We start from the raw sequence: 18,720 nt of genomic DNA, 5'->3' as shown, positions 1-18,720 counted from the left end.
CAGAGTGAAACGGGACACACTACGGAGTCCACAAAGGTTCATACATCAAACCCGAGATGGTACGGACATGCGTCTGAAACCGCGGAAGCAAAACTGTCTCGGCTCCAAAACCAAACAGGTCAACAACTAACACAGCTTCGACACCGAGCCCGCGTGGACAGATCTAATGAACGTGGACACCTACAATGCACGTCTCAAACTGCGTAGGCAAAGCAGGCACGGATTCAACACGACACAGCTCGAGTGACCGAGATACAAACACGCGCCTGCCTGGATATAATTAATGAACGCAGGCGCCTACAACGTGCTTCTGAAATGCCGCAGACCAGGCAGGCACTGCTCCAAAAAGAAAGAGCTCGACTAAACGAGATACGAAGTGAAACGGGAAACACTACAGAGTCCGCAGTGCTCCACAGTGCACCGCATAATAGTTCGGAAAGAGCTTCGTAGTAACAGTGGGGAGACCCAGAGTGACACGGGTGAACGCTCCGTATTAAACATACGTCATCCTCACACATCCAAACTATACAGCATAGGTGTATCACATTACAGTGATGCATTATTAACAGTACGATAAACATCACAGTATCGCAAACAAATGAAAATTATTACTCTAAAAAGGGAAAATATATTCACCACGGACCAGGTGTCATTGAAACAAAAGCAGAATAAAGCGACATCAGAAATGAAAGACAGAGTAGAAAGCAAAGTAAAACGTCATAAACAGGTTAAACGAGGGGGCCAAACACATAGACAGCAGTTTACAGATAATGAAGACCGGAATTCAAAAGCTTCAAAAACAAAAGCTCGACTGACTGAGATACAAACTGAAACGGGAAACACTACGGGGTCCGCAGTGGTCCACAATTTACCACATAATAGTACGGACGGACGGACAGTGGGGGGCCTCAGAGTGACACGGGCGAACGCTCCATATTAAACGTGCGTCATCCCTCACACGTGGCTGCCCAGCGGGCACGGGTTCAAAACGCCGGGGGTAGGCGAGCGAAGCCCCCTTGTGTATAATAAATGTGTGTGTGGTGAAACCATCTTGTCTACCTGTCTGTGTCCAGGCTGTTCCCCACTATATATATACACACACAGTCATATGAAAAAGTTTGGGAACCCCTCTCAGCCTGCATAATAATTGACTCTACTTTCAACAAAAAAAGATAACAGTGGTATGTCTTTTATTTCCTAGGAACATCTGAGTACTGGGGTGTTTTCCGAATAAAGATTTTTAGTGAAGCAGTATTTAGTTGTATGAAATTAAATCAAATGTGAAAAACTGGCTGTGCAAAAATTTGGGTACACTTGTAATTGTGCTGGTTTGAATGCATGTAACTGCTCAATGCTGATTACTTGCAACACCAAATTGGTTTGATTAGCTCATTAAGCCTTGAACTTCATAGACAGGTGTGTCCAGTCATGAGAAAAGGTATTTAAGGTGGTCAGTTGCAAGTTGTGCTTCCCTTTGACTCTCCTCTGAAGAGTGACAGCATGGGATCCTCAAAGCAACTTTCAAAAGATCTGAAAACAAAGATTGTTTAGTATCATGGTTTAGGGGAAGGCGACAAAAAGCTATCTCAGAGGTTTAAACTGTCAGTTTCAACAGTAAGGAATGTAATCAGGAAATGAAAGGCCACGGGCCAAGTTGCTGTTAAACCCAGGTCTGACAGGCCAAGAAAAATACAGGAGCAGCATATGCGCAGGATTGTGAGAATGGTTACAGACAACCCACAGATCACCTCCATAGACCTGAAAAAACATTTTGCTGCAGATGGGTGTATCTGTATATCGTTCTACAATTCAGCACAATTTGCACAAAGAACATCTGTATGGCAGGGTAATGAGAAAGAAGCCCTTTCTGCACTCACACCACACACAGAGTCGCTTGTTGTATACAAATGCTCATTTAGACAAGCCAGATTCATTCTGAAACAAAGTGCTTTGGACTAATGAGACAAAAATTGAGTTATTTGGTCATAACAAAAAGCGCTTTGCATGGCGAAAGAAGAACACGGCATTCGAAGAAAAACACCTGCTATCTACTGTCAAATTTGGTGGAGGTTCCATCATGCTGTGGGGCTGTGTGGCTAGTTCAGGGACTGGGGCCCTTGTTAAAGTCGAGGGTCGGATGAATTCAACCCAATATCAACAAATTCTTCAGGATAATGTTCAAGCATCAGTCACAAAGTTGAAGTTATGCAGGGGTTGGATATTCCAACAAGACAATGACCCAAAACACAGTTCGAAATCTACAAAGGCACTCATGCAGAGGGACAAGTACAATGTTCTGGAATGGCCATCACAGTCCCCTGACTTGAATATCATTGAAAACCTATGGGATGATTTGAAGCAGGCTGTCCATGCTCGGCAGCCATCAAATTTAACTGAACTGGAGACATTTTGTATGGAAGAACGGTCAAAAATACCTCCATCCAGAATCCAGACACTCATCAAAGGCTATAGGAGGCATCTAGAGGCTGTTATATTTGCAAAAGGAGGCTCAACTAAGTATTGATGTAATATCTCTGTTGAGGTGCCCAAATTTATGCACCCATCTAATTTTGTTATGATGCATATTGCATATTTTCCGTTAATCCAATAAGCTTAATGTCATTGCTGAAATACTACTGTTTCCATAAGGCATGTCATATACAGTATTACGAGGAAGTTGCTGCTTTGAAAGCTCAGCCAATGATAAACAAAAATCCGAAGAATTAAGAGGGGTTCCCAAACTCTTTCATATGACTGTATATGTGTGTGTGTATATATATATATATATATATATATATATATATATAGGGAGGGACGGCCGGCACCTTTACCTGCCTCCTTAAAGAAGGGTTTGGGGGAGATGGCTTTTGAAGGGAATGATCTTCCTTGACCTGCTACATGGCATCCTCCTTGGATTGCAACGGCACCTCGGATTCCCACAGGGCTGTATGGGAATTACTATTTGTTGGCACAGTCCTGTTGGGTTTCATGGATGCCGCCAGTGGGAGCTGCGGGAGCTACAGAGCCCTACTTTGGGCTTCAGCTACAACTGGGTTCAATTCCAGACCTCCTTAACAAGCCACCTGGAATGCTCCTGGGTATGACTTAAAAAGAAGCCAGCTTCCTTACTGAGATGAGCAGAGTCGAGGAAGAGGGACAATGCTTGCCTGTGGAAGAGTTGAGGCGAAGGAAGAAAGGAAAGAAAGAGAAGTGCTGTATTTCTGGGCTGTATTGTGATTGGTGCTAGTGGGAAACCTGGGTCTTTGTCTGTCAGGTGTTTCGGTGGCTGGTGCACCCCCTGGTAGTCCATAATAAAATATTTATTCATTTATTTTAACTTATTATTAACCCCCATGGTTAATGTTAGCATACTTCATGGCTATTGGGACCAACAAACACACCTTGTTGTTGTTCTTCTGTTTGTGCTTTACAGTGATTGTTACATCATGAGAGACCCCCCAACACCCCCTTGTGTAGTTTAGTGTTGTTTAGTGTCATAGTAATTCTAAGATTCATTCTGAAGAAACAAATCGCTTGCAAACAGAAAGTACTAAAAATGACAGAAAACACTGTACAGCGCTACAGCAAGTACATGATAAACAAAAGGCATATGGATTTTGCAACCTGTAACTGCTGGTTTTGGCAGTTTCGGGAACATTATTACTCTATTGTTTTTCTATGGCCCTTGACTTAAGTGCAGATCATCTTAGGCATAAATTGGCACATGACTGTATAGTAGTACTCAGTTACTATTAACAACTGTAATACTGTATGATTTTGTATATCAGGATACTGTCTTACTCCCACTTACAAGCCTGTGATTGACATTGTTATGTTTCAGTCAAAGTTCCTCCCTTGGCTGCAGTTCAAATCTTTGTTTATTTTTAATTCTTTTGTTTATATTAATTATATGGTTGTTTGCAGTTTTCTTTGTATTTGATTTCATCTATCTATTGATGCCTTTGAAGTGAACCTTCTGTTTTGTGGGTGGTCCCCCTAGAGGCAGAACCCACCTGCCCATCACCCACAAGGACTGCCCTCAGCCCTATTAAGGCAAAGGTTTCATATAGTTCCATGCAGTTCACCTTGAATGTGCTAGGGAGTGGTGAATATTCTTGTGTTTTACTGTGCTTTTGTGATTTTTTGAGATTTTCCTGGAGTCCTAATCTTTTTTCTCTGTTTTTGATAATTCTTTGGATTCTGTATTAGGATTTAATTATTTTTGAAATTGTCTTTTTGCCTTTTTTTGTGCTCTATGGGGCTTTATGTTATTTCAATAAATCTATTACTATACAAAGATTTTACATGGCCCGCTGTGTTAGTAGTTGGGGTAACTTGGAAGAAGGTTATGACCATATTCTCCGTGGTATCCTGTAGGAGATGGTGCAAAAGAATGAGGTTCCTGCAGTATGGTATCTGTGGGCCTGTATTTGCGGTGTGATATATGTAATGCATAGTCATCACATAAGTCAGCTATGATAAGCATTCATCTTCTCCGTTGTGTGTGATTTTAATGGACTGGGTATAAAAACTTGATTTAAATGGATAAATCAAAGGAAAAAGCACATCCTCGTGTAAACGTACAAAAAATAATTGCATTAGATCAAAATGATTATTGGCTATAGTTATTGTAAATGTTTTCACTTTGAGCATATGAAATGGTACAAAAATCTCTATACGGAAAGTAATGAGGTTGAAAGATAAACATAAGTAGAATAATATCTGAATCATAATTGTCTATCTGCAATAATGAACGGATCTCCAATCAGAGTGACCTGAGTGTGTGTCCTAGGGCCTCTGTCTATGCAAGAAAAAAAGTAATGCTGACATTTTTTTGTTTTAGTGGTACCTCGTGCTCTTCCCACATTCATGGTTGCTTGTATATTTTATTGTCGCCCATCAATCTAATGTACGAGTGATTGCTGGATTAAATCTTAGAGGGAGGCCACCTTCCAGTTTGTTTTATTTTTATATGTGACATTCACAGAGTGTAATTATATGTGCGTGACACCCTGGAGCCTGAGGAGGTTTTTATCTGGTCTTTCTGTAACTCATTTCGCAGTCACATAGATAATACAGAAGAGTCAATACCTGTTATTCATTAGGCAGCCTGCTTTTTCTAATAACCAAATTAATCCCACAGTCACCAAAGCACAAAAAATATCTAGACAGAGGAGGGACAATATTCGTTAAGAAAGCCTCTTCGCAGCACAAACTTCACAGTAGAGCACAAGTTCTATATAATACATATTGTTAGGTATCTCATATCACATATGCAGAACACTTGCAAAGATACCTTAACAATGCTCTGAAAGAATACAGTATGGAAGAAACTGGCAGCATCTTTCAATGTGTACTTTTCCAACTGGCAGCCAAATGATTTCTTAATTAAAGACACAGACATTGAGTCTTTTTAATTAAGATTAAATGTATGATGATCCATATTTTCTATTCTTATATTACAGAATATAAATACTTCCATGCATCACTTGTCTTTTCCTGTGACATTGAGTTAAATATACTTGGTTCAGTATCATGCTATTCTTCAGTCTAAATATAAATATAAAATATGGCTTTGATATTTGTTTTTGGCATATTTGCACCTTTTAATGTCTATAACAGTCTGTCTGATGCATGTGGAATTAATTTTGTAACATTATCCGCTGAACTAAGTCCATTAAACCTGCTAACGAGGTGGCCTGTGTTAGCACACAATTTTGTTCCCCTTCTCCAACTCCATGAATTACACTGCAACATCACTTGGACTAAGTTTTAGTCTTGGTGTACTGCATATCTGCAGCTCCAATGCACACTACAACTGCGCTAAACCCTAAAGTCAGTCTTGTTACCATAAATATGTACCAGGACCAAATCAGCACAGGATCATCCTGAGTTCATAGCACACGACTACTTTAGTGGAGATTCTTTGCACATTATAGGAAATTTGTCATTTTCTACAGCTTGCTATCAGTTACCCACATGAGCCTGGAAAGGTCTCATGCTCTCATCTTTTAGATTGAGAAGCACAGCATCTCAGTCCCAGTGCACGCCTAAACATTTCAAAAGTTAAATGAACAAATGCATGCAGTGACTTCTTTAATGATGTGGCCTTACCCAGTACCTATATATTTTTTTGGGTGCACTCACATGTAATGCATTAAGCACCTATTGCAAAAGCCCATGTCAGACTGTCTGTCTGTCTTCATGAAACAACTCTGCCCCTGTAGAACAATTTTGTTGAGATGTTGCAAACATGTTCTTCAAAGAAATTTTCGTTCAGATATCTCAAACAGATTGCGCCTTACAAAGTTTTAAAATTTCCCATTGAAAAGCATTGGCAAATATGCAAACCCATATATTTTCAAACAGAAAAACATTCTGTGCAACTTCAATTGGGAATAGGTTTACTATATGAATTTTACCTTAAGAACGGTTGCTTAAACTTACATATTTTGTATGTTTTTCTCTTTTATTCATCTGACAGCCACTCAGATATCCAATGGAAGTGAGTCAGGCACCAGGCAGAGCAAGCATGTGCAAACAGCTCATACAGCAGCGCATTTGTCCTGCTGCTTTAGGTAAGTTAACTAATTATGTAAACATATATAAATTGAATTAATTAAACAATGTTAACTGCAGATTGTTATCATACAGATCCGACATTATCAACCTGCACCTACAGTAAATGGTGTTTGAACTAATTAATTACATGGAAAAAGTGCAGCTGCACTAACTGATACAAACATAGGATGAATGCAGTAAAATACAATAAAATGAAATGCTCCTTTAATAGCAGTTAACTTAGTTGCTGAACACACCTGAATTTTACGCCATGTGTACATTGTCCAACTTATTGTATATACTCGCGTTTAAATTCTCCCGTGTATAAGTCAGGGATTGATATTACTGTATAATTTCCTGTATTTTATAATGTCGGTCGTATAAGTTGAATGTGGAAAACTCCCACTATTGGTCCATGAGATTATGATATGCTAGTGCCCACCTGAGAGAGTAACCATGGAGAACACTGCCTTTTTTTTCTATGCATTGTGCCTACGTGACCACACGGTAATACCCAAACTATTTCAAAGCGACGTTTGCATTGTTTATAGTGTTTTTTGTATCTCATATCCTCATACATCTTTATTGTAAGAGCATCCCTTATCTACGATGGAGCGTTCAATCAGAAGAAAATATGAAGCTGGTTTTGAATTAAAAGTTGTTGAAGTGGCAAAAGAAATTGGAAACTGCACTGCTGCAACAAAATTCGACATGTCTGAGAAACTGGTGCATGATTGGAGAAAACAAGAAGATGTAAAAAAAATAAATAAATAAAAAATAAGTGTTGTATTTTTGAACGGGTGTATAAGTCAGGGTCTGATTTTATGATTGATTTTTCGGGTTTCAAGACCCGACTTATACGCGAGTATATACGGTATTTATAATTACAAATGATAAACAGGTTAAATTTGCTTGATTCTGTAGGTATATTCTTAGATGCCCACTTTAGTTAATAAAGTTAATACTTTTTTTATTTTATTATTATTTTTTTTACTTATGTTCTCTAGCTCAGCAGCTGACACCCTTTCCAAAATAACAAAATTTAGTAAACAAAAATTTAACAACTGATATATTTGTTAGAAATGGTGAAAGAATCATTTAATTATGAATTATATAATTTATGAATCAAGCATCATCACTTTAAAAGAATAATCTTTATATTATATTTTAGAAATTGCCTACTTTCATACACACTGATCTTTTGTTCAAATTCCATAATAAGTAACAGAGAAATCAAGTTTAGAACGTGATCTAACTGTAACATGCAACAATTTGTTTATTTACATTCAGCCACACAGCAAAGTCGCCACACTGTATATGGTAAAAACAATACAACTGTTTTTTTGCAACAGGTATGCTGGATCAAATGCTTTAATTTACAGTTTCACTGCTTCATAAAGAATTTGAACTTTATTTAAGCTGAATTTTAGCTAAACCTTTCTTTTTTGATTGTTTGGGGTCTTTTCTATTCAAAATGTAATAATCTTTTGTTTCAGCACAAAAACAATGAATATTTTACTACTCTTCAGAGTTGCATGTTAGGCAAAGTGAGCAAAATTTATAACTTATGACCAAAGATTTGCCTGTAAATTGGAGGACCTGCTTGCAAGGCTGGATGCAGATTAATATCATACCCAGGACAAAGCAATTGCAGGTTAAGGGCCTTACTCAAGGGCCCAATGGAGTAGAGTCACTTCTGGCATTTATGGGATTTCTCTAAGCCACCACTCTGCCTGTTAAGACACTGTTGATATATAATTACTAACTGAATATTGCAAGGGTTTGCAATTATGCAATGCATATATTTTTATGCAATACTTTATATCGGAGGTTCTTAAACCTTTTAATCTTGGGGACTAAATAAGAAAATCAGAACAATTCTGGGACCAACGAAGATAATTATTACCATAATGATGGCAGAGCCATACACAGACAAATTACAGTGGTGTGAAAAACTATTTGCCCCCTTCCTGATTTCTTATTCTTTTGCATGTTTGTCACACAAAATGTTTCTGATCATCAAACACATTTAACCATTAGTCAAATATAACACAAGTAAACACAAAATGCAGTTTGTAAATGGTGGTTTTTATTATTTAGGGAGAAAAAAAAATCCAAACCTACATGGCCCTGTGTGAAAAAGTAATTGCCCCCTGAACCTAATAACTGGTTGGGCCACCCTTAGCAGCAATAACTGCAATCAAGCGTTTGCGATAACTTGCAATGAGTCTTTTACAGCGCTCTGGAGGAATTTTGGCCCACTCATCTTTGCAAAATTGTTGTAATTCAGCTTTATTTGAGGGTTTTCTAGCATGAACCGCCTTTTTAAGGTCATGCCATAGCATCTCAATTGGATTCAGGTCAGGACTTTGACTAGGCCACTCCAAAGTCTTAATTTTGTTTTTCTTTAGCCATTCAGAGGTGGATTTGCTGGTGTGTTTTGGGTCATTGTCCTGTTGCAGCACCCAAGATCGCTTCAGCTTGAGTTGACGAACAGATGGCCGGACATTCTCCTTCAGGATTTTTTGGTAGACAGTAGAATTCATGGTTCCATCTATCACAGCAAGCCTTCCAGGTCCTGAAGCAGCAAAACAACCCCAGACCATCACACTACCACCACCATATTTTACTGTTGGTATGATGTTCTTTTTCTGAAATGCTGTGTTCCTTTTACGCCAGATGTAACGGGACATTTGCCTTCCAAAAAGTTCAACTTTTGTCTCATCAGTCCACAAGGTATTTTCCCAAAAGTCTTGGCAATCATTGAGATGTTTCTTAGCAAAATTGAGACGAGCCCTAATGTTCTTTTTGCTTAACAGTGGTTTGCGTCTTGGAAATCTGCCATGCAGGCCGTTTTTGCCCAGTCTCTTTCTTATGGTGGAGTCGTGAACACTTACCTTAATTGAGGCAAGTGAGGCCTGCAGTTCTTTAGACGTTGTCCTGGGGTCTTTTGTGACCTCTCGGATGAGTCGTCTCTGTGCTCTTGGGGTAATTTTGGTCGGCCGTCCACTCCTGGGAAGGTTCACCACTGTTCCATGTTTTTGCCATTTGTGGATAATGGCTCTCACTGTGGTTCGCTGGAGTCCCAAAGCTTTAGAAATGGCTTTATAACCTTTACCAGACTGATAGATCTCAATTACTTCTGTTCTCATTTGTTCCTGAATTTCTTTGGATCTTGGCATGATGTCTAGCATTTGAGGTGCTTTTGGTCTACTTCTCTGTGTCAGGCAGCTCCTATTTAAGTGATTTCTTGATTGAAACAGGTGTGGCAGTAATCAGGCCTGGGGGTGGCTACGGAAATTGAACTCAGGTGTGATACACCACAGTTAGGTTATTTTTTAACAAGGGGGCAATTACTTTTTCACACAGGGCCATGTAGGTTTGGATTTTTTTTTCTCCCTAAATAATAAAAACCATCACTTAAAAACTGCATTTTGTGTTTACTTGTGTTATATTTGACTAATGGTGAAATGTGTTTGATGATCAGAAACATTTTGTGTGACAAACATGCAAAAGAATAAGAAATCAGGAAGGGGGCAAATAGTTTTTCACACCACTGTATAATGGGCATATAATAAAATACAGTACAAGTTTTTGTTCCCATTCAAGCATATTTTTAATATGAATATTATTAAAAGAGAAAAGTGGAAACCAAACATATTGTTAATAAAATAATAATTCAAAACAAGATATTTATTTCCAAGGAATGTCACTGCTAGTGTAAACACTAAGTGGAAGGTTTAGTAAAACTACGAATGTTTATGTAACTTAAGTCACTTGACTTATAGAGCTGGATAACAAATAAAGCCATCAAAAAATAACCATCTGAGCTCCACCGCTAACCATATACGCTTCTAAATGAGCTTGAAAATTTTTCAGTATATTCTGGTATGCGTTTAAAAATTAAGCAAACTTGTCAAAAAACCTTGAGTTGCATAAATGTTTTATTTTAAGTTTATGCACTATTTGCACTTTATACGAGTAATAGAAGAGGTTGGTGAACAGTTCAGTCTAGAAGGTTTAATACTACTGACTAGTTTTGGTCTAGTCCGTTGCGGGAGATGGACGTGTGAAGCGGAGCACCATTAGCAGCGGTATTATTTCTTATTATCCCGATGTATCCTGTATTTACCCAACCGAGGGTTCTATTACAGTATATGCAAGCATATACTGTATAAACATGAACGGTAAGAAAGGGGCTCAGAAAGAAACGGAAAAGAAACCTAAAGCTACATCCAAGCCTAGACAGGCAAGTCCAAGTTCAAACTACGGCCTTTCAGAGACTGACATGGAACAGACAGGCGAAAGCCCAGACTTCTCGCGACCACACTCCACTGCATCATCTCCAGTTGAGAGCGAAAATGGGAGCAAATGTGCAAGTGATGCAGGTCATGATAGCTCACCGATTCCAGAAGATCATTTGAAACTGGAAAAGGCCTTGCAGTCCGCGCTTTCATCTACTCCTTGCGAGCTGGGAGCATCAGCTGTAATAGGGCTCGCTGCTTCACCTATGATGCATGAAAGCAGAAATGATCTGTCCGTACTGAAGGTAATAATCGCTGAGCTCAAGCAAGAGATAAAGAAAGATATAACGAAATAAATAAATGGTATAAATGGTATGCTCAAGACAAGCGAGAAGACAAAAAAGAAGCTGCTGCGGGAGGATAATAAAGACTCAGAGAAACGCGTATATAATCGCTTTGAGGCGGCCTTTAAAGGTATGCTGGAAAAAATTGAGGAGCACATTCAGGAAAATGCATCTAAACTGAGAGCACTTGCAAATCAGCTGGAAGACATCAAGCAGACATTTACAACTCGAATTGAAACAGCCAAACATTTAGCATCCACCGCTGATGAAAAAGCAACAGCTGCGAATTATGAATGCAAAAAACTCAGAGACAGACTTGCTGCTCTGGAAGATGGATGCAGAAGGAATAATATTAGAATCGAAGGTCTACCTGAGAATCGTGAAAGTCCAAATCCAGTGAAATTCGTAGCTGAACTATTCTCCAAAATAATTGGAGAGGACTTTGAATCAGACACCGAGATAGCAGCAGCATACTGCATACGGAGATAGAACACCTCTAAACCTAGGACATTTAGTTGTGGGCTTCGAGAAATTACAATCTAAATTAAATGTAATGTCACTTCTCAGATAGAAACAAAAAATTATATTTGAAAACAACTTCATTCCAGTAGAAGTAAAATCCTGCAGCACTTCTTTATATTCCCTGCTCTGCGCGCCAATAAATGCAAGTTATCGCAAATATACTAATAACCCAATTGTGCTTCACTCACTCAGAACATAGAACCAAATTAGAAAGCAATTTAAGATTGAAAATCTTCTATCTGTGGCACTCCTGCAAGAGAACCATCTCTTTCAACCCTCGCAAACATATCCAGTTTTTAATATCTTGAAAAGATTTGGGATTAAATTGCTCAGAGATCTTTATATAGACAACATTTTTGCATCCTTTGAACAATTACATTCCAAATTTAACTTTCCAGCTACACATTTTTTTCACTATCTTCAAATTAGAAACTTTGTCAAACAGAACCTGCCCGATTTTTCTCATCTTGTACCCTCCACCATGCTAGAAAAAATACTGCTCAACCTCGAGGACTTAGACACCATTTCTGCAATATATAAAATTTTATTAGAGTCCTTCCCTTTCAAAGTTCCAAGAGGACAATGGGAAAAAGATCTCTTAATTAATATATCAGAAAAGGAGTGGAAGGTAGCAATGCAGAGAATTCACTCGAGCTCCATATGCGCAAAGCATAGAATTATTCAAGTCAAAAGTATATATCAAGCTCATCTATCTCACTTAAAACTGTCCAAAATGTTTCCAGGGCAAGATCCAACCTGCAAACGCTGCAACCAAGCTCCTGCCTCACTGGGTCACATGTTTTGGCCATGCACCAAATTAACTTCATTTTGGACCAAAATTTTTAAGTGCCTTTCAGACAGCGTTGGTGTCACATTCCCTCCTAACCCACTAATAGCTGTGGTTGGTGTTCTTCCAGATGGATTTGAAATGGATAAGGACAAGCAAACTGTAATTGCATTCACTACACTTTTGGCATGCAGACTGATTTTGTTAAATTGGAAGAATCCTAACTCTCCTCTAATAAGTCAGTGGGAAACCGATGTTTTATATTATTTGAAATTGGAAAAAAATCAAATTCTCAGTTAGGGGATCTGTACAGAATTTTTTCAAAACCTGGCACGATTTAATCAATAATATTTTAGAATAAGAAGAATTTTCTTTTCCTTCTCCATTTATCTTTTTTTGCCCTATTAAACTCAATAATTTAGGCATGTTTACAAGCCTTAAGTATTACTTCTTTGGCCATGCTCTCCTTCTCAGGGGTGGGGTTTGATTTGCTTTCAATCCTATTTTTTGTAAAAATTGATCTATATGTATGGAATGATTACAATAAAATTAATTAAAAAAAAAGAAAATAACCTCATTCGTATTTTCCCTGATTTCTCACCCTCAACAGCTGCTAAACGTGCCTCTTTTTATAATATTAAACAGTGCTTACGGAAAGCCGATATCACATACAGCCTCTCATATCCTGCCAAACTGAAAGTGGATATTCAATGCAAACATTACATCTTTACCACTACAGAGGAAGCAAATAAAGAGTTAAAAAAACTGATCCCAACAGTTTCCTGAAATACGATCGTGAGTCGCACCCTGTCATGGCATCGCAAAGAAGATATCTCCAGCTGTCTGATCCGCTTGCAATGACACTGGTACCGTAATTATACATTCTATTCCCTTCTCGGTCACTATCTGTTTATGTTTTAATTATAATTATATACGTTTATGTATGTATGTGTGGAAGAAAATAAATTAGTAACTTTTTTTTTCTCTTTTTACTATTCTAAAGGAGACTGTTAAACATCATACCCCTGGTTTACTGTTATTGTTATTATTGTATTAGGGTTTACTATGCTTATCCAAGGCCACTTTTTAACACCATTGCCTGGGTTTACTATGTTAACATTTCAAGACTATTGAAGATTATTTTTTTATGATTACAGTATTTAGATTATAATGACAATAGATATCTCAATTTTAATCCTCATACGCCGCTGCTGGGAGGCTTGTTTTGTTTTGGACATGCTCTGTCTCTAGGTATGTCAGAGGACTGGGACTTTGTGAATTGGGGTCCAGCCTCATGTGGGGATGCAAAACAGGGGGGGGGGGGGGACTAGGGGAGGAGAGGAAGAGAGTAAGCTATCTTTAATCTATCCTTTTAATCCTTATAATTATAATTACCAACGTATCAATAGACTGCATGGCACTAACCCTTGGGAAAACTGGAAATTAAGGTCAAAGCTGTCTCACTTCTGGTTAAGACTACAAAATGACATCAAAAATTCAGAATCAATGTCTCCAAGACAAGACAGTTAACTTTGTGAGCTGGAATGTTAAAGGCCTGAATCACAAATTAAAAAGAAAGTATTCTCTCACCTAACAGGTCTAAATGCTAAAATAGTATTTTTACAGGAGACCCACTTATTAAGCAAGGATCAGTTCTGGCTGCAAAAAGACTGGTTCCAGCTTTACAAAAAAAACTACAGGTGTGGGAATTCTCATACATAGAACAGTCTCATTTGTAGTATCAGATGTTGTATCTGATCCTGAAGGGAGATAAGTGATTGTCATGGGTAATTTATTTAATTGTAAAGTGATTTTGGTAAATGTTTAGGCACCCAATGTCGATGATAGGGACTTCATCCAAAATGTATTTGCATCCATTCCCAATGTGAACACTCATAAAATTATAATGGCTGGGGACTTAAATTGTGTTTTAAATCCAGACCTAGATAGGTCTCCTGCCACGGGGGTGGTGAAATCTAACACTGCAAAGACAATTACACAGTTTGTAACTGACCATAACTTATCAGACCCCTGGAGATTTCTAAACTCAAACACAAGAACTTATATATCGAGCAAATCTGTCTCGTTTAAAATTGTCCAAAATGCTTCCAGGGCAAGATCCAACCTGCGAATGCTGCAATCAAGTGCCAGCCTCACTGGGTCACATGTTTTGGGCCTGCACCAAATTAACATCATTCTGGACCAAAATTTTTAAATGCCTTTCAGACAGCCTTGGTGTCACAATCCCTCCTAACCCACTAACAGATATGTTTGGTGTACTCCCAGATGGTCTTAAAGTGGAGAAGGACAAACAAACTGTGATTGCCTTTACTACACTACTTTTCAAAACCTGTCAGGATCTAATCAATAACATTTTAGAATAAGCTTTTAAAGCACTGAGGAAGCAGATTCTCTCCCCATTTCTTTTTCTTCTCCATTTATCTTTATTCACTTATTAATTTATCTATTTACTTATTTTTACTGACTTTAAGTTTTATTCTGCTGCCCGTGCTCTTTTTCTCAGGGGTGGGGGTTGATTTGTCTTCAATCCTATTTTTGTAAAATTGATCTATTTGTATGGAATGTTGTGTGACTTCAATAAAATAAAAAAAAAATACTACTGCCTAAAATTGTGTCGAAAGCTAAAGTCCATTCTACAGCCTGCCTTATCCTTTTGATATTTTCTGGTGTTCTTACAGCTCCCAATGGTCCAACTAATATATCCTTCACAAAATCAGCAGACTAAAATTTATCAATCCACCTTAAAATAGTGTTAAGAGAAATGTCAAACACACATTTAGCATAAAACACTAACCCAGCTCTACATATACCGCACCATATCATCTCATCCCCCAGAACACCCCAAAAATCATTACATCTTTGTGCGGCACCTGTGATTTATATTTTGACATTTCAAGGTAGTGCCACAGTTTCTTTATCTCATAAGCTCATCTGTCTCATACCTTCCTCTTTCTGTCTTTCTTAAATGTGTCTTTGCTTGTCAGTCATCATGCTGTCTATTTCAAAGGTTTGTGTCATGGAGAATATTAATTGTGTTTCCATACAACAGAAAAAATCCTCCCTGTGATACGTTCACGGCATTTCTTACAAGCTACATTGCAGATTGCATACTGCTGCAATAAAAGTATGCTAATCACAGACCAGTATATTACTCGCTGCACAATTAGAACTTGGATGAATTTGGCTTATTTTAATACACAATCATGTAGCGACCCATCACAAACGTGTACACGACCCACCCATAATTTAATAAACAGTGCTTTATATATTTATAAGATTAGTCACATTTTTAATTTGTTCTCTATCTGTTTGTTTCAGCTTTTGTAGTCTTGTAGCTAGCATTTACCAATCAGATGCCACTTTTTAATCACACAAGCTCTAGGGTCCTGGAAATGATGTTTTAGGGGAGAAGAGTCATATGGGTGAGAGGAAACACATAGCACTGTATATATACAGTATAATAATCCAGGTGGTTTATCACCCCTTTCAGTATCTAAAGTGGTCATCAATTGTGTCTTCCGTTAAACATTTCAGATGTTGATCAACAATCTACAACTTTCATGTGAACTCAGGAGCATAATTTTCCAAAGCCTAGAATAAAAATGAATAAAAATAATTTGCAGCTCTGATACAGAAATTGAATTGTTACAGAAATTGAATTGTTTAAAATGAGAAATGAAAAAACTAAATCTTAACAGTGAACACGAATAGATGTTAATAATTATCAGTTTTAAATGCTATTCTTAATGGAACTATTCAAACTAGAGTAAACGTCATTTCATCTTAGGGATCTGTAATTGATTTTTCTATACACAGTGCGCTGCACAACAGCAAATGTCTGCCATTCACTTAAGTAATGACATTGATTGGCATTTGGAATTATTGACTTCTGTTTGAAAAAATAGTAGAGGTGGTGACAAACCTCAAAGAATGTATTGAAAATTGGAATGAATTGGAAATAATGTAAACATAACAGGTTTCATTTGGGGGTTCAATTGGATTGGCATGATTTTACAGAATTTGTGGCTCAATAATTCCTCATTACAGCACAGAAATGCATTAACTATTTCTGATGACTTTTCCCCTTTAAGTTTTTCAACAAGCATAAAGAATTGTTTCTTGTGAGTTAACTTGGCATTGTTTGAGTATTACTTAATAAGCTAATTTTAATATACATGACCACAAAACCTGAACTACTATGCCCACAAGAAAGGCAAAATTCTGCCTTTGCATGTAAAGAACTAAATGACAAATAGTAGAATGTAGTATGATTTGAGAAAAGAATGAAAACTGCTGTATGTACATTTTTTAAACTTTTAAAGTACCTATTGAGTGACTTCTGTCCAAGAACTAAATAAATGTTGACAGCCTTTTGAATGAAATATTCATTACTATCAAGAAAAAAAAACCAACTAAAATAAGAAGTGTGCAATGACTTCTAACTTGCCCCCAGAGGAATGTGAAACAGAAGGACTGGCTGAATATTGACTGCCTGACCTTTATTCACATTGATTAAGTGTGAATTGCCTAAAGGAATGCTTCCTTCCACTGAAGTCAATATCTGACACATGTAATACCAAACTTTTAAGTGAGACAGTTCAGATTCCATTATGGAGTATTACAGCTCCTCACCATAGCAGGGTCTTCCATCAGAGTCATGTCATAGCCGCTAAGTGCCACTACGAAGAGAACTGATCGTACATCCTCAAAGCAGCTAATCCATTTCCGCCGCTCTGTTCTCTGTCCTCCAACATCATACATCCTGAAATTAATATCAAATATTTTAGTAAAAATATACAGCTTTAATTATATACCAAACAGTCATATAACTAAAAATCAAAATATATTATTTTTAGGTATATATAGGGGTAAATAATGCAATTCTTATAAGTGTATGGTAGTAAAAGAAGGAGGAAAAACAACATTTTTTTGATTTGACTCAAAGTTCAAGAATAGATTCCACACACCAGAGCATCATATGTGAATGAGGAGCTATGTGCTTTGCAAAAGTCATTTTAGCAGCTCCTTGTATACCAGTTGCAGCTGAGACAACAGAAGGTACATCTCCTGGCAAACTTAACACACTTAACATGCCACCAATTCAGCATCTTTCTCTGGATTTGAGCTGGCAGCATCAATCCCAGGGATGGCACAACAATTAAGTCCTAGCCATATTTACCACACCATATAACTTTGGAAAAGGTTACTACTTTATTTTGTTTTCTCTTACACAAATATGACACACTGCATCAGCACTGCAAAACTAATGAACAGTACTGATGATGAAGGTCACATTCTTAATGGAAAAAGTCCAGTGAGGCTTGCATTGGTACCAGAATCATCAGGCAACAAAGTACATGCTTTAAACATGTGAAGAATTATTAAAAAATGGTCCTGTAGTAAGTTTTGCCAGTGGGAAGGCAACAAGCACAAAAGTGTGTAGCATGCCAAATCTTAAGCATATATCCTGAAATGGCAACCAATCGCAGAAAGTCTTATTGAGCAGTGAGTCCACATTTGAAATATTTGGCTCACAAATACATTAGTATTATGTCAAATAAACTCTTGGCTAGAAGCACATCAATGCCTGTTAGCAACCTTCCATGTAGTACTGAGGCAGTTATGCCATGGTCAAACTAGTTACATCATCAACTACATTTCAGTTGGCTACTTAGTGGACCAAAAATTACAAACCAACTGTCACTTTTGAAAAATAATAGAAATGCAACTTCAGGTTGGCTTACAAACAGCAAAGCTTAGACCTTTGTATGTCTTCTGGGAGTATTAACTATTTTTTTGGCAAAAACTGACACCAGTACTTGGCCTCATTTATTCAGCATGACACCTTGCCTTTTCTTCTTTTATTCTGTGGACAATGGACTCAAAGCATGTAAACTACAGAGATATAAACATAATTTCCACAAAAGAAAACTTCAAAAAACATTTAGCTTGAGGCTATAAGTCAGGAAACATTTTTTCCATTATTATAGAATCAATATAAGTATTGCATTATGAGGAAACGAATAACACAATTCAAATTGGCTTTGAAAATAAAAAAGCTAACTTAATAGCTATGTACATGCTTATGTGATATCAATATTTTATCAAACGTTTATTAAAAACAAAATCTTCTGAAGACAGCCAGAGAGAATAAAGCTTGCTTATTTATAAGGTTGAACTGCTGTATTTACAAGTCAGCTTCAATGAAAATTGCACATTGAGATGAATGACATTCTTATTT

The 18,720-nt window shown here is 37.5% G+C and overlaps 1 protein-coding gene across 1 annotated transcript in view; it reads right to left on the bottom strand.

Annotated features, from left to right (window-relative positions):
• The window catches only part of gnav1 (guanine nucleotide binding protein (G protein) alpha v1), a 443,998-nt gene that overhangs the window by 52,323 nt on the left and 372,955 nt on the right, over nt 1–18,720 (bottom strand). Inside the window, exon 6 of the mRNA XM_051936251.1 lies at nt 17,112–17,241. Coding sequence (XP_051792211.1) covers nt 17,112–17,241 — 130 coding nt within the window. The remainder of the gene's footprint in view (nt 1–17,111; nt 17,242–18,720) is intronic.

This window comes from Erpetoichthys calabaricus, chromosome 14 (genome assembly GCF_900747795.2).
Source record: "Erpetoichthys calabaricus chromosome 14, fErpCal1.3, whole genome shotgun sequence".
Taxonomy (NCBI): domain Eukaryota; kingdom Metazoa; phylum Chordata; class Cladistia; order Polypteriformes; family Polypteridae; genus Erpetoichthys; species Erpetoichthys calabaricus.
The sequence above is the reverse complement of the archived record's forward strand: the minus strand, read 5'-3'. Positions and strand labels throughout refer to the sequence as shown.